Below are 25659 nucleotides of genomic sequence, written 5' to 3'. Positions count from 1 at the left end.
GAGTGGGTTGCCATTTCCTTCTCCAATGCAGGAAAGTGAAAAGTGAAAGTGAAGACACTCAGTCGTGTCCGACTCTTAGCGACCCCATGGACTGTACCCGCCAGGCTCCTCCATCCATGGGATTTTCCAGGCAAGAGTACTAGAGTGGGGTGCCATTGCCTTCTCCATTACTTGGTCTAAGTCTTACCAAATCATCAGATTTCTTTGATTCAGATGTTCCACTGCATTCTAGTGATGTTCCAATTTTTACCTTCACAGGTGAAGATGAAGATGTGGGAACACCCTGTGGGAGTTCTCCTGTAATATAAATAAATAAATATGATTCAATTCTTAGGAGTATTGTAATTTTAAAGGGCAAATGTTACTCAGCATTGGCACACAGAATTCTGAAAGGACCTGAGGAATAATCTAGTTAATCCACACTTTACTTTACACTCACTGAACTGTACTCACCGGCTTCCTCTACTACAATAAAAGATTCAGGTGTCCGTTCAGGAAGTGGAGGAGGGATTTCATCATCTATCCTTGGAGAAGTTGCTATCAAAAATATAATCACAATTTTTAATTAGAAAAATTCAAAGATTTTTTAAAAGATACTTAAGCTGGTATCTGTTCACTCAACAATCCACAGAAAATTCTTATATTCTAATCTTGATACAAATTATGTCAAACATCACTAAGATGTATAAGCTGGTATCTGTTCACTCATGGAAAAAGCAACATAAATTCTCTCATCCTAAGTTGTAAACCCAGGTTTTTTTTTTTATTCTTCAAAATTTACTTCTTTTAAAAGCCCAAGGATATTTTAATTAAGTTGCTGAGTATGGTTAACATAATTAAAATTTTATATTAATTTAGGAAGCTTTGAATTGTTTTCTGCATAACTTTTGCCCTTTGTTTTACATAGAACATACAATACAGCATCATGAAGCACCTTAACATGCCAGATTCAATTACAGAGGAGGTAAAATCATAAAGATTTTAGTATTTCTTCTTCATTCTTATAGAATTAAGAATATTGACATTTTCCTTTTTACAAAACAATGGTATAACAAGGTTTTCTGTTAATGTATTTCTATAGATGTGTTCAGAATTTTTATAGAATTTGCTGTTATGAGAAATTGCCACCAGATGGCACACATGTCAATGTTGCTACAATCCTTGAAAAAGATTTGGTTTCCAAAGTTGGTTTAAGGTATTGTGGGTATCTAGAAAAATAAAATTTCTTTAAATCATAAAACAAGATCAAAGTATATAACCTTTCCTTCTAATCAAAGAAGGAACTAGATACAAATGAAATATTTTTATAACAAAGCTATGCATCTGTGTATCTTTTGAGGAACTCTGTACAGTGAATGTCATGGGTGGGTGCTCTGTCGCTCAGTCATGTCCTACTCTTTGTGACCCCAGGGACTGTGGCCTGCCAGGCTCCTCTATCCATGGGATTTTTCAAGCAAGAATACTGGAGCGAGTTGCTATTTCCTCCTCCAGGTGATCTTCCTGACCCAGGATTGAACCCGCATCTCCTGCATTAGCCGGAGGATTCTTTACAAATGATGTCATAGAGAAAAAGCTTTCTCTGTTTCCTACTTAGGTGGAATGTTCTATATAAATTTCTGATGATATACCTAAAAGAGTTAAATTTGTTTTTTTGCTTTCCTTCATCTTCTTCCACATCAAACTATTACAATTGGTGACTGCAGTCATGAAATTAAAAGACGCTTACTCCTTGGAAGAAAAGTTATGACCAACCTAGATAGCATGTTCAAAAGCAGAGACATTACTTTGCCAACAAAGGTTCATCTAGTCAAGGCTATGGTTTTTCCTGTGGTCATGTATGGATGTGAGAGTTGGACTGTGAAGAGGGCTGAGCGCCAAAGAATTGATGCTTTTGAACTGTGGTGTTGGAGAAGACTCTTGAGAGTCCCTTGGACTGCAAGGAGATCCAACCAGTCCATTGTGAAGGAGATCAGCCCTGGGATTTCTTTGGAAGGAATGGTGCTGAAGCTGAAACTCCAGTACTTTGGCCACCTCATGCGAAGAGTTGACTCATTGGAAAAGACTCTGATGCTGGGAGGGATTGGGGGCAGGAGGAGAAGGGGACAACAGAGGATGAGATGGCTGGATGGCATCACTGACTCGATGGACGTGAGTCTGAGTGAACTCCAGGAGTTGGTGATAGACAGGGAGGCCTGGTATGCTGCGATTCATGGGGTCGCAAAGAGTCGGACACGACTGAGCAACTGATCTGATCTGATCTGATCTGAATAGAGTATTTACTTCTACTTTCAAACCACTCGGTAATATGAAACATTGTTTTTGCCTAAGAGCTTTCCAGGTGGCGATAGTGATAAAGAACCCACCTGCCAATGCAGGAGACATAAGAGAAACAGGTTCAATCCCTGGGTTGGGAAGATCCTCTGGAGGAGGGCGTGGCAACCCACTCTAGTTAGTATTCTTTCCTGGAAAATCCCATGGACAGAGAAGTCCGGAGGGCTACAGTCCATAGAGTTGCAAAGAGTCAGATATGACTAAGCAACTTAGCACAGTGATTTTTGCATAATATGCAAAAATACAAAATTGTAAAAGAGATAAAAGTATGAAATTAAAGATTTATAAAAGATTAAAATCTCACACAGACTACTGAACACATATCCTCATCTATAAAGTTATTATAAAAAGACAGAAAGTGAAAGTGTTAGTCACTCAGTCATGTCTGACTCTTTGCAACGCCATGGACTGTAGCCTGCCAGACTCCTCTGTTCATGGAATTCTCCAGGCAAGAATACTGGAGTGAGTAGCCATTCTCTTCTCCAGGGGATCTTCCTGACCGAGGGACTGAACCGAGTTCTCCTGCATTGCAGGCAGATTCTTTACTGTCTGAACCACCAAGGAAGCCCCTATAAAAGGACAAGAGGAAATCAAATCCTCCTCTTCCTACTCCTGCAGGAAAAGAATTCAATTCTTAGCAATCTGTTCAATTTAGTATAGCCACATGGTTCTCCAACAAAAATTCTGAGTGACCATGTGGTACTGTTGATCGAATCTTTTCTGATGTTCTTTTGGAAGTTGTTTCTGCATGCTAAGGATAAACTGTGGACTTTTGATAGACACACTGAGGAACGAGGATTACTGCCTTTAGAAGCACGCCTGCTGGCATAGGTCCTGTACTAGATCTGATTGCCTCTACTGTTGCTTGTTTCATGGAATTTTTCTTTTCTTTTCTTTTCTTTTTTTTTTGAGGAGGAGGAGGGAAAAGAGGCAAGCAGGGAAGGAAAAGGGGGAAGGTGAGATGAAACCAAATCTTATAGAAACAAAGTATCTAAAATACCATACTAACTTTTAAAAATAACTTACCTACTGCTGCTGTCTCTTGGTTCAGTGGTGGGGGAAAGTTGGTCAGAGTACTCAGTGTTAAAGAATCATGTGAATTGTAATAAGGAAAGAGGGTTGTAGAGGATTTTGACAGTGAAGAACAAGGTAAAACACTTCCATCTTGCTTCTGAGGTAAATTAAAAGACATCTTAGAATGAGCACTACTTGGAGACAATGATGAAAAATAAGGATCTTCTACTAAAGACATATAAGAATGCTCATTTAAAGCACCAGAGTCATGCTGCTTTGCATTAGCAGCATTGCATGTTTGATGCTTAGAGTCATGTAATGGTGAAAAATTCAGTTCTGCTGTAGAAACATGCATCACTTTTTGAGCCTGATCAACACAAGAATTGTGTGGTTGAGATTCCAAATAAAAATTTCCCTTTATGTCCAACTCTTTGCTGTCTCTCTCTTGCATCAATTCAAAGGGAGTTGATTTGGTCCGCAGTATTGGCTTCTTTAAATTAGAGTATCTTCCTGCTGCATTTACAGGTTTAGATTTAGGATATGCTCCAAACAAAATGGAACTCAAGTCCAAACTTTGATGCTTCTGAAGAGGCTCCCCAGCTATTGGGAATACCTTTGTCTCCCATTTCATGGTTGTGTCAGCATTTTTGTTACAACCACAGTTCAGTTCCAAAAACTCTAAAGAACTGCTCTGTTTAGCAGAGTGCATGACTAACCCTTCCTTTTCATTTATTTCGGAAGTTCTGAGGTCAAAGGAAGAAGCTTCTGCACTTTTCACCCTTATCCTTCCTTTGCTCTGTTGGTTCATCACTGTTGCTTCTTTTATGTTACTGAAACAGAAAGAAAGTGATGATGATACCATATTCCAAAGAGGCCTCTTCCCATACCCTCTTCTCAGCATCACGATGAGATATTCCTCCCAGACACAATTAGACAACATTGTATGTGTAAAACTATACTCACCTTTTTGGTAAACTAGGAGAATAAGATTTTGCTTTTATGTTGGGATTTTGCTCAAAAACTGAATCCTTTGCTTGAATCTTCAAGAGAAGTGAGAGATTGATTTTTAGTGAAGCGATGGTCATGATAGATTTTAACATTCATAAGATGGAAAACTTATTTCTCAAAAAATATAAAGATTTAAAATAATTCATGAAAGAATCATATGAGTTTCCAAAATATTGAATGTAGCAAGAACTTGTTCACATACTGAGATCAAAAGGATCAAAATAAAAGATTAGTGTTATGGAGATTAAGAAGGACTTGCTTATAGCATCATCTTTCATATGTAAAAGTTTTAAAATGTTGTTTACTTAAAATACAACTTTATTCTCAAAAACATTGTACTTTCAGAAATTTCATCATCTCAGCTTTTTATGTTATATCCTCATGCCTGCTCCATCTTTTTCTTCCTTACTGTGCTCCAACTATACCAGTTTTCTTGCCATTCCTTAAGTATACCAAATTCATTTCCAATTCAAAGCTTTTACTATTCTTTCTGATTGAAATACCCTTGTTCAATACATTTTGCATGGTTGGTTCTTTCTAAAGTGATTATCCTCTACTTAAATGTCACCTGTGTAAGGAAACCTTCCCTGACCACTCAACCTAAAATCACATTCCCACCCACCTGCACAAACGCTCTCAATCTTTATTTTCTTCATAGCAATTATCACATTACGAAATTTGTTATTGTGACTCATGGAATCCAAGCTACCAGCAATTGTAAAAAATATCCTGCCTTTGGAGCTGTTTAAATTTGTTTTCTAAAAAGTCAGCAGTGATAAGATTCCACTTATAATGGGTTTAATTGTGACTCTCAAAAAGATATGTTGAAATCTAATCCCTGCAATCTGTGAATGTGGTTTTATTTGGAAATAGGATTTTTCCAGATGTAATTTAAGATGAGATCATATTGGATTATAGTGGGCCCTAATACAATGACTTGTGTCCTTATAAGAAGAGAAAGCACAGGGAGAATATGGTGTGATGATGGAGACAGAGACTGGAGCGATGTATCTGCAAGCCAAAGAACACCAAGGATTTCTGGAAACACCAAAAAATAGGAATAGGCAAGGAAAATTCTTCCCCTAGAGCTCTGAGACCATGGCCTTGATGACACCTTGGTTTTAGACTTTGTGACTCCAGAATTGTGAATTTTAAGCCCTCCTTGGTTTACAGTACTTGTTACAGTAAGCCTAGTAAACTGATACAGAAAATTTATTACTCCACTTTTAATAATGAATAGAACAATCAGAAGATCAACAAAGAAATAGAGGACAGACATGGATAATCAAATTTTGGTTTTGTTGGTTTTCTCCATTGTTTTTTTATTGTAAACTGAAAAGAACTAACAAACGCTTATAGAACACTCTACCCAGCAACACAGACATTCTTCTCAAACATTTATGGAATGTTCTCTAGGACAGACCATATATTAGGCCACAAAACAAGCTTTAATAAATTTTTAAAAATAGAAGTCATACAAAGTATCTTTTTCAATTAGAATGGATTGAGACTAGAAATGAATAACAGAGGAAAATCTGGAAAATTCACACAGATGTATAAATTAAACTGTGTTAAACAACTAGCGGGTCAAAGGAGAAATCACAATAGAAATGAGAGAATACTTAGAAATAAATGAAAATACATCATACCAAAATATACGGGATACAGTGAAAGCAGTTCTCAGAGGTAAATTTACAACTGTAAATGTGTAAAAGAAAGATTTCAAATTAATTATTTAACTGTACATCTTAAGGAACTAGTATAAGAACAAGCTAAACCCAAAGCCAGCTGAAGTAAGGAAATATTAAAAGATTATAGCAGAGATAAATGAAATAGAGACTAAGAAAACAATGGAGAAAACCAACAAAACCAAAATTTGATCCTTTGAAAAGATCAGTAAAAATTCACAAACCTTTAACTAGATGGACAAAGGAAAAAAGAGAAGACTAAAATTGCTAAAATCTCAAATTACGGAAATAAAAGTGGGGACATTATGCCCAATTTCATAGAAATAAAAAATATACATAATAATAGGAACAATTGTATGCCAACAAATTGTATAACCTGGATTAAATGGACAAATTCCTGAAATACTTGATCAACCAACACTGACTCAGAAAGAAATGCAAAATCTGAATAGACCTACAACTGGTGAGTAGACTGAATCAGTAATCAAATATTTTCCCAACAAAGAAAAGTCCAGGATCAGACAGCTTCACTGGTGAATTCTACCAAGCGTTTAAGGAAGAATAAACACCTGCACAAACTCTTCCTAAAAACTGACTGACAGTGCCAAGTCGATCACCTATGAGAACAGTAAATCCCTGTTACCAAAAGTGGACAAAGATGCTACAAGCAAAAGACGAATATTCTTCATGAATATTGATGCAAAGTCCTCAATAAAATACTAGCAAACTGAATTCAGTGTAGGAAAAGAATTACACCCTTTGACCAACTGGGATTTATTTCCAGAGGGCAAGGAATCTTGTGCAACAATCTTCAACATAAGAAATCAGTGTAACATATCATATTAAGAGAATTAAAGGGAAGAAATCCACATGATCATATCAATTGATGCAGAAAAATTTGACAAATTCTTGATAAAAATATTCTAATAACCTAGGAATTTAAGGGAACTTCCTCGATATGATAAAGGTTATATATGAAAAACCTACAGCTAATATCATACTCAATTGGTGAAAGATTACAAGCTTTCTCCCAAGATCAGGCATATGACAAGGATGCCAATTTTTACCACTTTTAGTCAACATAATACTGGAGGGTCTAGCCAGAGCAATTAGGCACAAAAAAAACAAAGGTATCAAAATGGAAAAGAAGTAAGTAAAGTTATCTTCATTCGCAGATGACATGATTTTATATGTGGAAGGATTCCACACACATACACACACACACACAATTGCAAGACCTAATAAACCAATTCAGCAAAGTTGCAGAATATGTAGTCAACACACAAAAACCAGTTGCATTACTATAAAATAACAATAAACAATCTGAAAAGAAAATTAGAAAAGCAATTAGCATCAAAAATATACATACTAAAGAATAAATTTAACCAAAGAAATGAAAGACTTATATGCTGAAAACTACAAAGCATTGCTGACCAAAAAAAGGGGAGACGTTCTATGTTCATGAAGTGGATGATATTATTGTTACAATATCATTACCCAAAGTAATCTACAGATTCAGTGCAATCCCTATCAAAACGATGCCTTTGCAGAAATAGAAAACCTCATCTTAAAATTCATGCAGAATCTCAAGGGACTCTGGCTAGCTAAAACAATCTTGAAAAAGAAGAGCAAAGGTGAAGGACTTAAACTTCCTGTTATCAAGAGGTACTACAAACAGTAATACAATAAAGTTGTAATAAAACTATGTAATAAGTTTTACAGTATGTAAAACTTACCAATAAAACAATATGGTACTGACATTGAACAGCCATACAGATTAATGGAATAAAACAGAGAGCCTAACAGTAAACTCACAGAAAGAGCAACTGATTGTTTAAAATATTTATTTGGCTATGTCAGGTCTTATTTGTGGCATGCAGGATCTTTGACGTTTGTTGAAGTATGTGGGATCTAGTTCCCTGACCAGGGATTGAACCTGGGTTCCCTGCATCAAGAATGTGGAGTCTTAGCCACTGGACCACCAGGGAAATCAATGAGCAATTGATTTTTGATGAGGTTGCCTAGAGCATTCAATGGAGAAGAGACAGCCTTTTCAACAAATGATGCTGGGAAACTGGGCATCTACATGCGAAAAAAATGTTGGATTCTTGCAGTATATACAAAGATTAACTCAGAATGGATCAAATACCTAAACATAAGAGCTAAAACTAAACCTCTTAGAAGAAAACAGAAAGCTTCACGGCATTGGGTCTGGCAATGATTTCATATATATGACACCAAAGGCACTATCAACAAAACAAAAAAAGAGACAAATTGGATTTTATGAAAATTAAAAACTTATATGCATCAAAGTGCAAAATCAACAGAGTGAAAGGGCAACACACATATATCTGATAAAGATTAACATCCAGAATATTTAGAGAACTTCTAAGACTCAAAAACAACCAACTCAAAAATGGAAAAAAGACACAAAAACAGACATATGGACAATGGAAAAGAATAGAGAGCCCAGAAGTAAACCCACACACCTACAGTCAATTAATTTTCAACAGAAGAGGCAAGAATATACAATGGAGAAAAACAGTCTCTTCAGCAAGTTGTGGTGGAAAAGTTGGACAGCTGAATGTAAAACAATGAAATTAGACCACACCCTCATATCATACACAAAAATTAACTCAAAATGGCTTGAAGACTTAAATATAAGATATGACACCATAAAAATCCTAGAAGAGAATTCTCTAACATAAATTGTACCAATGTTTTCTTAGGTCAATCTCCCAAGGCAACAGAATAAAAGCTAATATAAACAAACGGAACCCAATCAAACTAACAAGCTTTTGCACAGCAAAGGAAACCATAAACAAACAAAAAGACAACCTAGGAACTAGGAAAAATATTTGCAAATAATATAACCAACAAGAGATTAATTTCCAGAATACACAGCTCATACAACTCAATGACAAAAAAACAAACAATCCAATCGAAAAAAGGGCAGAAGACCTAAATAGACATTTCTCCAAAGATACACAGGTGGCCAAAACACATATGAAAAGATGCTCATCATTGCTAATTATTAGAGAAATGCAAATCAAAACTATGAGGTACTACCTCACACCAGTCTGAATGACCATCATTAATTCTACAAATACTGGATAGGGTAGGGAGAAAAGGGAGCCCTCTTACACTGTTGATGGGAATGTAAATTGGTACAGTCACAATGGAAAACAGTATGGAGGATCCTCAAAAAACTGAAGTCATAAAATCCAGCAATCCCACTCCTGGGCATATATCCAGACAAAACTATAATTAAAAAACATTATTTTTTTAAAAAAGAAACTTGTTTTCAACAAAGAAGGAAGAAAAGATGCATGCACCCTTATGTTCATAGCAGCACAATTTATAATAGCTAAGATATGGAAGCTATTTAAATGTCCATCAACAGATGAATAAACAAGATGTGATATATATATATATATACATATATATTTATATTTTAATACATGTGTGTATATATATATATATGTTAGTTGTTTAGTCATTAAGTTGTGTTCAACTCTTTGCAACCCCATAGACTAGAGTCTGCCAGGCTCCTCTGTCGCGATCCCTGGGTCAGGAAGATCCCCTGGAGAAGGAAATGGAAACCCACTCCAGTATTCTTGCCTGGGAAATCCCGTGGACATAGGAGCCTGGCGGGCTACAGTCCATGGGGTCACCAAAGAACTGGACACAACTTAGTGACTAAACAACAACAATAACAATTTTTTATTGTATGCATTTAGGTGCTATAAACTTTGCTCTGGAGCTGTGTGTGACAAATCTCAATATGTGGTATTTTTGTATTTTTATTCAGTTCAATGTGGTTTTCAGAAATTTCTCTTTAAACTTCCTTTTTTGAGTCAGTGGATTTTTTCGAAGAGTCTTATGTGGTTTCCAAGTACTTGGTTCTTGTTATTTTTCTGTTATCAACTTTGATTTTCATTCCATAGAACTCAGAAAATACATTCTATATGATATCAATTCTTTATATTTTTGAGATTGTTTAACGGCCCAGGATGTGATCCACCTTGGTATATGTTCAATCAGGACTTGAAAAGAATGTATATTCTTGTGTTATTAGGTGGAGACTCCTATAAATATCAATTTGATCCTGTTGGTGGTGGTGGTGTTAAGTTTTCACATATTCTTGCATAGTTCCTGCTGAGTTCTATAAATTTTGAGAGAGGGGTATTGAAGTCTCCAAATATAACTGTGGATTTTTCTATTGCTCCTTTTAATCCTATCAGTTTTTGCTTCACCTATCTTGCAGGTCTGGTCCATACACACTTAGGATTGTTAAATACATCTTACTGGTGGATTGACCCTTTTATCATTATACAATATCCCTCCCTTTCTGTGGGAGAATAACTCTTTATTCTGAGGTCTCTCTATTATTAATATGGTTACTCTTGCTTTCCCTTTATTCATGTTTACACAATATATATTTTTCTAATCCTTTATTTTAAACCAACTTAAATATTTGAAACGTATTTCTTACAAACAGCATATAGTTGGGTCATGTTTTCAATACATGCTGCCAATCTGTCTATTAATTGGTATATTTGTACTACTTACTTTCAGTGTAATTATTAATGTGGTAGAGCTTAAGTCTCCAACTTTACCTGTTGTTTTCTGTTTGTTCTTCATTTCTCATTTCTTTTTCCTGCCTTTTTCTCTTTCCTGCATATTTAGAATTTCATTTTGATTTACCTATAATGTTTTTTAAAATATATCTTTGTACAGTTTTTGTAGGAGTGGCTCTAGTAATTACACCATATATTCATGACTTATCAAAGTCTGTAAGTGTTCAGTTCAGTCAGTTCAGTTCAGTCGCTCAGTCGTGTCCGACTCTTTGCGACCCCATGAATCACAGCACGCCAGGCCTCCCTGTCCATCACCAACTCCCGGAGTTCACTCAAACTCACGTCCATCGAGTTGGTGATTCCATCCAGCCATCTCATCCTCTGTCGTCCCCTTCTCCTCCTGCCCCCAATCCCTCCCAGCATCAGAGTCTTTTCCAATTAGTCAACTCTGCATGAGGTGGCCAAAGTACTGGCGTTTCAGCTTTAGCATCATTCCTTCCAAAGAAATCCCAGGGCTGATCTTCAGAATGGACTGGTTGGATCTCCTTGCAGTCCAAGGGACTCTGAAGAGTCTTCTCCAACACCACAGTTCAAAAGCATCAAGTATTACTGTTTCACTAATTCAATACAGAAGCCTTACCTCCCTTTTACGTGTATAACCCTTCCTTTTTCATAATGCAGTTGCCTTACATATTTCTTCTAATACATTTAGAACCATATCAATGTTATAATTTTCACTTCAATCATTAAATAATGTAGAAAAATCAAGAGAAAAAGGAAAACCTATTATATTTACCCATGTTGCTTACCATATTATTTTTTCCTTTCCTTTCTATTTAGAAAAATTGCTTTGCCATTTTCTTAGGGTAGGTCTATCTATTGGCAACAAATCCCCTTAGTTTTTCTTCACCTGAGAGTGTCTTGATTTCGCCTTCATTCTTGAAGGATATTTTTTACTGGATGTAGAAATCTGTTGACAAGCTTTTTTCCTTCAGCACTTGTAAAATACTGTGCCACTTCCTTCTGGCCCCCATGTTTTCTGATGACATATTAATTTTCATTCTAATTATTTCAGCCCTTCAGTTAATATCATTTTTCTTTGGCTGCTTCCTAGAATTTTTTTATTTAGTTTTCTGAAGTTTACTTATGATGAGAATTTCAGTACTTTTTTAGACTTGCCTTTTTTCTCCTTTCCTCCTTGGACATCAATGACATTAATGCTAGGGGTTTTGTTATTGTCACTTAGTTTCCTAAAGCTCTATATTTTATTTTTATTTTATTTTTTAGTCTATTTTATTTCTATTGCTCAAATTGGGCAGTTTCTGTTGTTTTGTCTTTCAATTCATTAATTCTTTCCTTGTGTCCTGTACTCTGCTCTTAAATCCATTCTACTGAGCTGTTTTGTTTCCATTACCGTTATTTTTCAAATGTAAAATTCCTTTTCGGTTCTTCTTTATATCTTCTGTTTCTTTGCAAGGTCTTTATATTACTTTGCTGAGACTTTTTATTTTTTCATTTGTTTTAACATGCCTGTAATTGCTCACTGAAGCATTTTAATCATGGCTGCTTTAGAATCTTTGTCAGATAATCCTTACATCTCTGTCATCTTAGTGTTGTCATCTGTTGATTGTCTTTTACTCATTTGGTTTGAGATCCTCCTGGTGCTTGGTATGACAAATGATTTTTCACATGAAATCTAGATGTTTTTGTATTGTTATATTATTCTCTTTTAACTGGGGTAGCTTTTAAAAACCCATTCTGACAGGGGAAAGAAGAAGGGTGGGGGTGCTACCTCATTACTGCCTTGCCATTGCCAAGTGGATTCAGTCCCCACCAGTTTTCTCACAGTCTCTGTTAACACCTGAAGGGAGACACCATGGGAGAGGCTCTCCAGGTGGTCTCTATTGACACCATGGTCTGGGTGGTCTCATTACTGCTGGATAATGTTGAAAGTCCTGACTCTCCACTAGGCCTCTTCTGACACTCCATCAGTGGAGAGACGCTGGGGTACCAGGTTACTGCCAGGTAGAAACTCAGGCTCCCCACCTGGTTTCCATTGATACTGCAGGGAAACCTCATTTCAGGCCAGTGGAAATAAAACTCCTAGCTCTTTACTTGACTTTTTCTTGTTTTAAATGATTGTATATTTTTCTTTATTAGATTGATCACAAGAATGACACATAACACTGTCCTTCTGATAGAGTATTTATAGCTGACCTGTTGTCCTTCTCTGTATTACCATTTTTGTGAGGATGGAAATCTAGGCTCTCCACTTCTTTGTTGGCATAGGTGGGGTTGGGGGCCATTTTTTTCTTTGGTGTTGACTGAAGTAAAATACTTAGTATCTTAAAGTTTTCTGGTTTGCTGGACTGCCCCTTTCCTGGTTCTTTGACTGGAGAGAGCAGGATTTTGTTGGTTTATTGTTGTCTGTCCAATTTGTTGGTTTCTTCAGTTCCAAATCTGTGATATATGAAGAAAAAGAAAACTCAAGGAACTCACCTTCATGTCATTCCTTGGGTCCCAGTGTTCCTAGATGGTCTGTCTTCTCTCCATCTTTCAGAGTCTTCTTATATTTATTTTATATGTATGTTGTCCAGGGTTTCTAGTTGTATTTAGTGGAAAGAATAGGGGAAAGTATATCTACTTGATATTCCCAGAAACAGAAGTCCTCCTTGGCTGAGGTTAATCAGTTCCTTCTGTGGGAGGTTGAACCATGTTCCTATGTTCCTATTTATTGACTAAGGGCACACTCCAAACAACTCAACTGTCTGGAGCCATGGGCTATATCTAAGTACTGACATTTCCTAGAACCTAAAGTATTAAACCACATACTCCACCAGCATGTTAGGAGAATATTCTTTGTTCAAGAAGGTTTTATTTGAAAAGCAAGGATATGACTGTATCATCATGTCAAAGGAGAAAATCCATGTGATCATTCTATAAATGCAAAGATATGCAGTTGATAGACTTCAACGTTCTTTCTGAAAAAATTCTTAATAAAATAGAAGTCAATTAATACTTCCTTTAAACAATTAAAAGATATATCTCAGACTTCCCTGGTGGTCCAGAAGAATTTGCCTGCCAATGCAGGAAACACAGGTTCAATCCCTGGTCTGGAAAAATCTCACATGCCATGGGGCAACTGAGCCCTTGCGCCACAGCTACTGAGCCCATACTCTAAACCCCGCAAGCTGCAACTATGAAGCCCATGCACCTAGAGCCCATGCTCTGCAACAAGAGAAGCCACCACAATGAGGAGCTTGCACACGGCAACGGAGAGTAGCCCCCACTTGCCACAGCTAGAGAAAGCCCTCCCACAGCAGTGAAGACCCAGCACAGCCAAAAAAGATAATAAAATAAATAAAATAACTCCAATCAAATCAACATCACAGTTAGTAGTAAAACATGAGAATCTCTTCCACTAAAATTAGGTCATGCAATCACTTCTGTTATTTAAACTTGTTTTGGGACTACGAGCCAACGAAGTAGGCATGAACAGGATGTAAGTAACAATGTCTGGCAACTATATTCTTGTTTTCATCTCCTTCTCCTACACTTTTTCTTCAGAGCTGACATTCACTATAGGATTGCATAGTTCATTCTCTAGCCTCAAGAGTTTTTTTTTATTTTTTCTTTTTCACTCCAAATGCTTCATCATTCAAGTGATAGGAGTTGTGAGAGTCACATCTTATATACTTTGTATTCTTAATACTGTGAAAACAGTAGGTACTCAGTGAATATTTTCAGATGCATAATACAAAATGTGGCGTCAAAATTTTAATTAATTTGTATATATTACATACTCCCTGGAAGGTCAGTCAATAATTTAGTCTTATTAAGGTTTGTTCAGAATCTAATACTTTGTGATTCCAAATATTTGACATCAATTTTTGTGATGAGCTCAAAATAACATATTTAGAATGCTCAATATTTTTCAATTAGAATTTGGTCAAATCATAATTGTTTTCATACCCAACATTTTCAGCTAAGAATCCTTTGGATATTCTAAAATATTTTCAAAATTTGATGATACATATGCCATCAAAATGAAGCTTGAGTAACCTGAAAAATCATGTAAAGTATTCAACTACAATTTCACTTTATAATTGTCACTCTAACTTCTAACTTGCTGCATGACTGTCTAAAACATGAAAACAGAATATATGCTTGCCCTTTCACCCACTCCTATGGTTTCTAAATTGAGCTTAAAATGGTATGCAAAAGGTTAACCAAGACATTAATTTTCTAAGTTAAAGTACTTCAATTAAATTGTCCTTCTTCACAGGAGATTTATAGTGCAGCCGCATGCACATCTGACACTCCAGTTTAGTTGTGATGATAAATTATAAGTCGCCCTGCAACTAATCTGAGATCCTTTGACCAAAATCAACACGAAAACATTTTTTTTACAAAACATAAAATTTAAAATGTACCTCTGTTCCAGAGTGTTTATCCCCGATAATATCCATCTGTCTCGTAAATAGTTCTAATACAGCGTTGTAGACCAGTTCATACTGTTGCTGAAGAGCATCGCAAACCGGAACAAATGAAAATAAACAAATCTTGGTGAACTAACAGAATCTCAGGAGTATGAACACCAATCAAATCCTAGTATAGCAAACCTGAAACATTAGTTTAATGATAGTGCCTTATGTCTGTGCAGCCCATGTCAGGTTTCAAAACATTTTTAGGATGCTAGAAACAGCTAAATATTTGATCTACCTCTAGCTAATATACAAGGACCTTGCAGCATGCTTTTTATATTCTAACCCCACTTGCTTATTTCTCTTTCCTTCCACCATCCTCTCTCACAAAAGTTTGCTCACACTTTAAAATTTTCATTCCAGGGACTTCCCTGGAGGTCCAGTGTTTAAGACTCTGCTCTTCCATTGCAAGGGGCACAGGTTTGATCCCTGGTGGGGAAACTAAAATTCTGCACGCCACATGGCCAAAAAAAAATTGTTTTTTATTTCATTCCAGATGCATTTTTTCGGGGGTAATTCATCTCTTCTGGGAAAAGGTAGATTAATGTTGTTGATGGCTAACAGATAGCTTCAATATGACTCTCACAGTTGATCTGTAAAGTAGCTAGGTTGTTAACCCTGTTAATGATTTGTCTGAGATCATTCAGAAGTAATTTCAATGTCTTGGGTTAGTACCTGAACCTTTGACTCTTAGTTTAGTGCATTTGGATCAAGCTGCTGAAATTCTGTCTTAGCAAAGGATACCAAAGAAAAGAAGACCACTAAATAGAGTTTGGAAATTTGTGGTTATAAAGGAATTCCACTGCAGAGAAATGAGACCGCTATAATTACAGGTTTATGGGTTTTTACTACCTTGTTTTTGCCTCTGTACCTGCTCAAGCACTTGATTTTTGGATCTATTTTTCATCTAAATAGGCCTATTCAGGTTTTTCAATGACACTTCACACAATCGTATACAAACAAAATATAACTTTTGCCAAAAATAATTGTAGCAGGAGAATAGTGCAGAGTCTGTATCATCCAACATAGCCATTGTCCCACTCTTCAATTTTTTCTAAAGAAGACAGGAATCAGACAGGAAGCACTCATCTGGTTACAGTGCTGTTTCCTGGTTAGAGCAGTATCAGAAAAAGCAGCTACAGCAGATAAGTTATTTGTCCAAATAGTTGTTGATAATGCCAAAATGTGAAAGCTCACTTAAAACTATGTTAGCTGTCTTCCAACTCTTACATGGACTTTTTCTGAAATGATGTATGGCTTTATTTATTGATTCAGTAATACAGTTTAATGTTATACAATTAGGTTGCATACTTCCTGGAATCTTTATACATCTACATGGATTGGCCTTAAGTCTGACAGCCTTAACCAGCCAATGCTTTCATTTCACATAAACATTTCATTTCACATAAAATAAAGGTTGAATATAGAAAACACCTACAGTCATACACATGAAAAAGAATTCTCTTTTTCCACTAACTATTAGTGGAAAACCTGTGTGGGCCAAACAGAAGGTTTATATTATAATAGCTCTTAATTTTTTCCCTTTGATTTAGAACTTTTACATAAAAACATCTAAAGCGCCATTGTCATTTTTTTACTTCTAAACCTGTGTTCAAGTTCATTTGTAAGTGCTTTAAACACTGCTGCTGCTGCTAAGTCGCTTCAGTCGTGTCCGACTCTGTGTGACCCCATAGACGGCAGCCCACCAGGCTCCCCCGTCCCTGGGATTCTCCAGGCAAGAACACTGGAGTGGGTTGCCATTTCCTTCTCCAATGCGCAAAAGTGAAAAGTGAAAGTGAAGTCACTCAGTCGTGTCCGACTCTTTGCGACCCCATGGACTGTAGCCTACCAGGCTCCTCCATCCATGGGATTTTCCAGGCAAGAGTACTGGAGTGGGTTGCCATTGCCTTCTCCAGCTTTAAACACTAGGGTCTTACTATTTTAGCAATAAGAAATAGTTCTAACAAACTATGCAAAATGTGCTGTGTGCTTAGTTTCTACAGTTGTGTCCAACTCTTTGTGACCCTATGGACTGTAGACCACCAGGCTCCTCTGTCCATGGGATTTTCCCGGCAAGTATACTGCAGTGGTTTGCCACTCTCTCCTCCAGGGGATCTTCCCAACCCAGGGATGGAATCTATGTCTCCTGCGTCTCTCGCTTTGTACACAGATTGTTTATCCCTGAGTCATCAGAGATACCCGTGAAAAAAGTCTCTTTCCTAAAAAAAACCAATGACTGTTTGATGAAAGAATGAATGGGTGAATGCTTAACTCTATCTTAAAGATGGAGGCCATTTAGAAATATAGGTAAAATTATTAGTGTTGAAATATGGATACAATATGGGTGTTGGGCTTCCCTGGTGGCTCAGATGGTAAAGAAGCTGCCTACAATACAGAAGACCCAGGTTCAATCCTTGGGTTGGGAAGATCCTCTGGAGAAGGGAATGGCCACCCATTCCATTATTCTTGCCTGGAGAATTCCATGGATAGAGAAGCCTGTCAGGAGAATTCCATTGTTAGAGAAGTCCATGGGGTCGCAAAGAGTCAGACACATGTGGGTGCTGAAATATTACAGAATGTGAGAGATTTGGGCTGGGAATGTTTCACCTAAGAGGTAGAATGTGAGCTGGAGAAGAGAGAACAGGTGGAAAGCATTTCTTATGGAATGAATAGGTATGAGCACTCTGGGGTAGGTTAATCATATACTATGATACACATATAATCATATATATATATATATATATAAGATTGTTGTAATTGTGGAGTTTTAAATTTTTTTTTAAATATGCATACAATAAGGACCAGGAAAAAACTATAGAAAAATAGTAACAGTGACTCTCTCTAGGTGACAGGATTATAGATGATTTTTAAACTTTTTATTATTTTCTAAAATGAAGAAAATAATATAATTCTCCAGATTCTGTTACCACCTCCTGAAGAAGAAATTACAAATCTCTAATTTTGTATGGTTTCAGAAATGAATTACCACCACAAAATTTCAGGTTAACCTGACCCAGCTATTTCTTTCCAATAGGTCAAATAGTTTGTATATTTTTTTAAATATCCTTTGTAAGAAATATTGCTTTCTTAATATTTTCTGAACAGACAATAAAATATAAGGAATGAAAGGAATTTGGTCCAGGGCAAGGGATACAGGAAAAATATTGGGATATTTAGAGTTAGAGGAAGTGGAAATGGACCAAAACCCTCGATAGTAAAGCAGTCAGCTATTTTTGGATGCCTTGCTGTTACCAAATAAAGAGATGGAACCAGGCTCAGACATGTTATATTATTCACCATAGTCCATACCTGAGTTTGAACTAATGAAGGCCTCTGTGTTCGCATTTCCTGGATCAAACTAAAAACACTGAAGTTCTCAGGAATTATCTATCAAATAAAAGGAAAAAATATCTTACTCTTTTGTTCCTATCTAGAAAAAAAGAATGCACTTTTAAAACTAACAAGGTTTTTCATCACTTGCACCATTACTTAGAGCCTATGAAATACTGAAGAAACTCTTCAGAATGATATCACATTGGGTGATCAAATGTCTGAAGTTAAAAATATAATGAGGGAACACCCCACTCACACCAATGGACAGATCATCAAAACAGAAAATTAATAAGGAAACACAAGTTTTAAATGATACATTAGATGAGATGAATCTCATTGATATCTTCAGGACATTCCATCCAAATGTAGAAGAATACACCTTCTCAAGTGCACATGGAACATTCTCCAGGATAGACCACATCTTGGGTCACAAATCAAACCTCAGTAAATTAAAGAAAATTGAAATCATATCAGGCATCTTCTCTGACCACAACACTACGAGCGAAGATATCAATTACAAGAAAAATAAACTGTAAGAAACACAAACACGTGGAGATTAAACAACACATCTCTAAATAACCAAGAGGTTACTGAAGAAATCAAAAAGGAAATAAAAAAGTTTCTAGAAACAAATGACAATGAAAACATGACAACTTAAAACCTACAGGATACAGTGAAAGCAGTTCTAAGAGGGAAGTTTATAGCAATACAATCCTCCCTCAAGAAACAAGAAAAACATCGAATAGACAACCTAACTTTACACCTAAAACAACTGGAAAAAGAAGAACAAAAAACCCCCGAAAATTAGCAGAAGAAGGAAATCATAAAGATCTGAGCAGAAATAAGTTAAAAAGAAATGAAAGAAACAATAGTAAAGGTTAATAAAACTAAAAGCTGGTTCTTTGAGAAGATAAACAAAATTGACCAGCCTTTAGCCAGACTCATCAACAAAATTAGAAATGAAAAAGGAGAAGTTACAACAGACAATGCAGAACTACAAAGATTATAAGAGACTATTATGAACAACTATGTGGCAATAAAATGGATAACTTGGAAGAAATGGACAGATTCTCAGAAAAGTTCAATCTTCCAAGACTGAACCAGGAAGAAATAGAAATTATTAACAACCCAATTACAAGCACTGAAATCGAAGCTGTGATCAAAAATCTCCCAAAAAACAAAAGCCCAGGACCAGATGACTTCATGGGAGAATTCTATCAAATATTTAGAGAAGAGCTAATGCCTATCCTTCTAAAACTCTTTAAAAAATTGCCAAGGAAGGGACACTTCCAAACTCATTCTATGAGGCCACTATCACCCTGATACCAAAACCAGACAAAGACAGCACAAAAAAAGAAAACTATAGGCCAATATCACTGATGAACATAGATCCAAAATCCTCAACAAAATTTTAGCAAATAGAATTCAGCAACAGATCTAAAAGCTCATACACCATGATCAAGTTGCGTTTATTCCAGGAATGCAAGGATTCTTCAATATACACAAATCAATCAATGTGATAAACTATATTAACAAATTGAAAGATAAAAACCATATTATAATCTCAATAGATACAGAAAAAGCCTTTGACAAAATTCAGCACCCATTTATGATTAAAACTCTTCAAAAAATGGGTATAAAAGGAAACTACCTCAACATAGTAAAGGCCATATATGATAAGCCTACAGCAAACATTGTTTTCAATGGTGAAAAACTGAAAGCATTCCCCCTAAGATCAGGAACAAGACAAGGGTGTCCACTTTCTCCACTATTATTCAACATATTTCTGGAAGTCCTAGCTAGAGCAATCAGAGAAGAAAAAGAAATAAAAGAAATCCAGATCAGAAAAGAAGAAGTAAAGCTCTCCCTGTTTTCAGATGACATGATACTGTACATAGAAAACCCTAAAGATAATATCAGAAAATTCCTAGAGCTAATCGGTGAATTTAGCAAAGTTGCAGGATATAAAATCAATACACAGAAATCACTTGCATTTCTATATACTAAAAATGAAAAATCAGAAAGAGAAATTAAGGAATCAATCCCATTCACCACTGCAACAAAAAGAATTAAATATCTAGGAATAAACTTACCTAAGGAGACAAAAGAACTGTACACAGAAAATTGTAAGACACTAATGAGAGAAATCAAAGATGACATAAACAGATGAAGAGGTATTCCATGTTCCTGGGTAGGAAGAATCAATATTGTGAAAATGACTATACTACCAAATGCAGTCTACAGATTCAATGTGACCCCTATCAAATTACCAATGGCTTTTTTCACAGAATTAGAACAAAACCTTTCACAATTCATATGGAAACACAAAAGACCCCGAATAGCCAAAGCAGTCTTGAGAAAGAAAAATGGAGCCAGAAGAATCAACCTTCCTGCCTTCAGATTATACTACAAAGCTACGGTCATCAACACACTATGGTACTGGCACAAAAACAGAAATATAGACCAATGGAACAAGATAGAAAGCCCAGAAATAAACCCATGCACCTATGGGTACCTTATTTTTGACAAAGGAGGCAAGAATATACAATGGGGCAAAGACAGCCTCTTCAATAAATGGTGCTGGGAAAACTGGACAGCTACATGTAAAAGAATGAAATTTCCTAACACCATACACAAAGATAAACTCAAAATGGATTACAGACCTCAATGTAAGACCAGAAACTATAAAACTCTTAGAGAAAAACATAGGCAGAACACTCGATGACATAAATCAAAGCAAGATCCTCTATGACCCACCTCCTAAGGTAACGGAAATAAAAACAAAAGTGAACAAGTGGGACCTGATTAAACTGAAAAGCTCTTGCACAGCAAAGAAAACTATAAGCAAGGTGAAAAGACAAGCCACAGAATGGGAGAAAATAATAGCAAATGAAACAACTGACAAAGGATTAATTTCCAAAATAGACAAGCAGCTCATACAACTCAATACAAGAAAAACAACCCAATCAAAAAGTGGAGAAAAGACCTAAGCAGACAGTTCTCCAAAGGAGACATATAGATGGCTAATAAACACATGAAAAGGTGCTCAACATCACTCATTATTAGAGAAATGCAAATCAAAACTACTATGAGATACCACCTCACACCGGTCAGAATGGCCATCGTCCAAAAGTCTACAAACAATAAATGCTGGAGAGGGTGTGGAGAAAAGGGAACGCTCTTGCACTGTTGTTGGGAATGTAAATTGATACAGCCACTATGGAAGACGGTACGGAGATTCCTTAAAAAACTAGGAATAAAGCCAGCATATGACACAGCAATCCCACTCCTACGCATATACCCTGAGGAAACCAAAATTGAAAGAGACACATGTATCCCATTGTTCATTGCAGCACTATTTACAATAGCTAGAACATGCAAGCAACCTAGATGTCCATCAACAGATGAATGGATAAAGAAGTTGTGGTACATATACACAATGGAATATTACTCAGCCATAAAAAGGAATGCCTCTGAGTCAGCTCTGATGAGCTGGATGAACCTAGAACCTATTATACAGTGAAGTGAGTCAGAAAGAGAAAGATAAATATCATATTCTAATGCATATATATGAAATCTAGAAAAATGGTACTGAAGAATTTATCTACAGGCCAACAATGGAGAAACAGACATAGAGAATAGACTTATGGACATGGGGAGAGGGGAGGAGAGGGTGAGATGTATGGAAAGAGTGACATGGAAACTTACATTACCATATGTAAAATAGATAGCCAATAGGAATTTGCTATATGGCTCAGGAAACTCAAACAGGGGCTCTGTATCAATCTAGAGGGGTGGGGTAGGGTGGGAGATGGGAGAGAGGTTCAAAAGGGAGGGGATAAATGTATACCTATGGCTGATTCATATTAAGATTTGACAGAAAGCAGCAAAATTCTTAATGCAAGTTACCTGGCTAAAGGAAGGGTAACTATGATTTAGGACAGTGGTTATCAAAACTACTCTCCAGAAGCACCTGGAGAACTTGCCGGCCCCACCCCCTCCAGAGTTTCTGCTTCAGTTCATCTGAGGTGGGGCCCAAAAGTTTGCATTTCTAATGAGTTCCCCGGGTGATACTGATGCTTCTTGTCTGGGGACCACATTTTGAGAACCACCAATTTAGGAACTAAGTTAATTGTCTGAAAAAGCCAATCTACAAGTGAATATTCTAGAATCCTAAAGATAGATGTTTTGAAGAACCAGACAATTTCTAAGTCTGAAAGTAACAACGTTAAGAAAATAGCAAGTGCCTATTGAGAAAAACTCACCCCATCTTTTAGCAACATCCACGTGTAATCAATAGCACAGAGAACACCAGTCCTTCCACAACCAGCACTGAAATGAAAGATCACAGTAGCATGTATAGTTGCAGAGAGTGGATTGTAGCTAAAAAATTTCACCAGCAGATTTGAGGAAGAAGAAATCTAGAGACCATGAAACTGTCTAAACCCTACCATTTCCCAGAACACGTTTTTCAGTTGCCACAGACTACACCAAGCCTCAGGACAGGTCTTAGGCAAGTTCTCACAGCAAAACATCTCTAGAGCTGTGCTGTTCACAAGTAATTTACCAGAAAAAAAAATCATTAACTCTCAGGTTGAATTTATCAGAGTTTCTTCTATTGACCTTTCTCTTTCAATCATTCTCATTTTTAAACTTGATTCCTTTCTGACTGACTGGAAAACATGAGCCTCAAATTAGAAACCTACATCTACATAGGGTTTAAGTTCCAACAAAGTCAGTCTTCCTTTGGTTAAAAGCAGAAGTCCTGGCCTGAGTGTGACATTTGGTTTATTCTGGGGAGAAGGTTCACACAACAGCATCATACCTGCAGTGAATGCATATGGGAACACTGTTATCGTCTTGGTAACAACGCACATCCCAAATGAGCTCAAGAATAGGGTCTATAGATGAAGGCACATCATGGTCTGGCCAATTCTTGTAATGGAACTGATAGATGGTTCGAGTCTCCTATAAAAATAACCAGGATAAAAGGAGAGTTCAAGATTAGCATGTCACCTCATTCTATCACAAGATGACTCTGTCTTACTAAGTAGCATCTTATCTTTTTTGCAATTTATGTAATCTTCTTCCCTACAGACCAGATGCCCTGTAAGAACAATTATAAGTAATTTCAGGTCACTCACTATTGGCCTGTTCCTATCTACTCACAAGAGAAGGTAGATGTGAAAATGGTCCAAACCAGAGCTTCCCAACTGGTATCCTTTAAATGAGTCACAGGCAGGCTGAGGTACTAAATCCCTTTGCCTTAGAGAAACAGAGGAGTCTGAGCTTTCAAGTTGGTTCCCAGCCTCTATTCACCCTAGAAATAATATCATTTTATATGTGGGCCATTGGTGTGAAATAGGTTGGGGAACACAGATTACACCAAAGGTCTCTTTTGGATATTATGGGCTATCCAGAACATCAAAGGCCCTTCCATCCCCTATTATGATATGTCCAGACTGCATCATATACATGTACATTTACTTGCCTGGTCTCTGTGGGCTTTGAGTTTACATTTAGTGTTCTATACTTACACTATTGAACTTGGCTTTTAGAGTCCTGATTGTATAATCAGATTTTCTATTTTCAGCTTCCTAAGAAGTAAATCAAAATATTAGTTATTTCAAAGACTAATATTCAAAAACTACTCTCTATAAAGTAGGTTCTGGAGCATCTGCTCAGCCAAAGTGGAAATAGACATCATACTTACACAGGATATGGAGAAAGGACCAAGTTGCAGTTGCGTGTCTCCTGGTTCAGCCCAGTAGCGCTCACATTTTTTCTGTTGCACAAAGCAAAAGGTGGTGATTTCCTTCCATATATTCTAGTCTTTCCTGGACAATGAAACCCTATCCCCCATTCAGAAGCAAATTCAGCTGTGTTCTTTACCCTAGGTTAGGAATTTCTAATGCCCTTGGACTTCAACACAAGTCTGAATTTTCCAAAGATGGGAAAACAAACCTTAAAGGATATACAAATTTAAGACTTCCTGGAAGTCTCAAAAAGTAGAAATAGGGATCTGACATTTTCAGTATTTCAAAAGGATTAAAACAAAGCTACACCAGCTAACTGAAACCCCAAGTTCCCTTGGTTTTCATTGGAATTGTATTGATTCAGAATGGCAACAGTAGTTTCAAAGAGTGTTGTTCAATAGAAATATAATATGAGCTACATATATAATTAAGACTTTTCTAATAGCCACATTCAAAAATGAAAAAAAATAGTAGGGTTAATTGTTATAATATATCTTAGCCCAATAAATTAAAAAAAATTTCAAGTTGTAATCAAACTAAAATGGTTATTAGATATTTGACATTTTTAAACTGTCTTCAAAATCTAGTGTATATTTTATATTTAAAGCATGTTTCAGTTGCTATGCTAAATTTTCATTGGAAATATTTTATATCCATTTAGATTTCATAAAATCTATGGTTGAAAAAGATTCACATACCCAAGTTCCAAATTAGATTTTCCAATAACTGAATTAAATATCATTCTTTAAATTTAAATGCATTAAGATAAGCTGAGTTCCTCAGCCACACCAGCCATATTTCAAGTGCTCACCAGCCATACATGGTTAGTGAAGGCCTTGCCAAGTGGCACAAAAGGAGCTCTGACTGGCAGTCTAAAATGTCTGATTAATAACAACGGGAAAATGAATTGTTATTTTAAAAAGTATACTTTATTTTTATTTTAAAACACAGGGGAAATGGGCAAAAGAGGTTCTCACGGGTTTAAAAAAAAGCCTTGAGAATCATTTGGCATTCCCAAACTGAAGACTAGGAAGATGAGCATAAATGTCTACCAAGTCACAGTTAAGGAAAATTCTGCTACCAAGTTTCCCCCTTCGTTTTCTTTTTTCCTTTAGGTTTACTAAACAGCAACTCACCTTTCCCATTTCAAACTCCATGCACGCCATAACAATGATCTAGGGTGATAAAATAGAGACTTAAACACTGATACAGTTAGAAAAGCAGTTAATACATGAGTCCCAGAGTCCAAAAGTGTCGTACTTTTTTTTTGTTTTTTTTTTTTATAACTGAAAAAGAAATCCTAATAAATTATAAAATGTTGCTCCTACTCTTCTTTCTTTGTCCTCACTTCCCTTTTCTCTGTTCAAATCAATAAATTCTTGTTAACAAATGAGACTGTTAGAACGAGAACTTTTGTTTCCCTGAACAATAGTGACTGTGATTTTGACTAAAGTTGCCTGAACAC

At 36.3% G+C, this 25659-nt stretch overlaps 1 protein-coding gene across 1 annotated transcript in view; it reads right to left on the bottom strand.

The window, feature by feature from the left end:
* Positions 1-25659, bottom strand: part of PTPN22 (protein tyrosine phosphatase, non-receptor type 22 (lymphoid)) — a 57024-nt gene that overhangs the window by 13314 nt on the left and 18051 nt on the right. Inside the window, exons 5-15 of the mRNA XM_010830781.1 lie at positions 25331-25369; positions 24152-24223; positions 23976-24035; positions 23264-23406; positions 22704-22770; positions 18415-18492; positions 15055-15141; positions 4309-4385; positions 3358-4175; positions 454-537; positions 188-297 (exon numbers count right to left, since the gene is read on the bottom strand). Coding sequence (XP_010829083.1) covers positions 188-297; positions 454-537; positions 3358-4175; positions 4309-4385; positions 15055-15141; positions 18415-18492; positions 22704-22770; positions 23264-23406; positions 23976-24035; positions 24152-24223; positions 25331-25369 — 1635 coding nt within the window. The remainder of the gene's footprint in view (positions 1-187; positions 298-453; positions 538-3357; positions 4176-4308; positions 4386-15054; positions 15142-18414; positions 18493-22703; positions 22771-23263; positions 23407-23975; positions 24036-24151; positions 24224-25330; positions 25370-25659) is intronic.

This window comes from Bison bison, unplaced genomic scaffold (genome assembly GCF_000754665.1).
Source record: "Bison bison bison isolate TAMUID 2011002044 unplaced genomic scaffold, Bison_UMD1.0 scf7180017864519, whole genome shotgun sequence".
NCBI lineage: Eukaryota > Metazoa > Chordata > Mammalia > Artiodactyla > Bovidae > Bison > Bison bison.
This window is presented reverse-complemented; position numbering and strand designations above follow the sequence as displayed.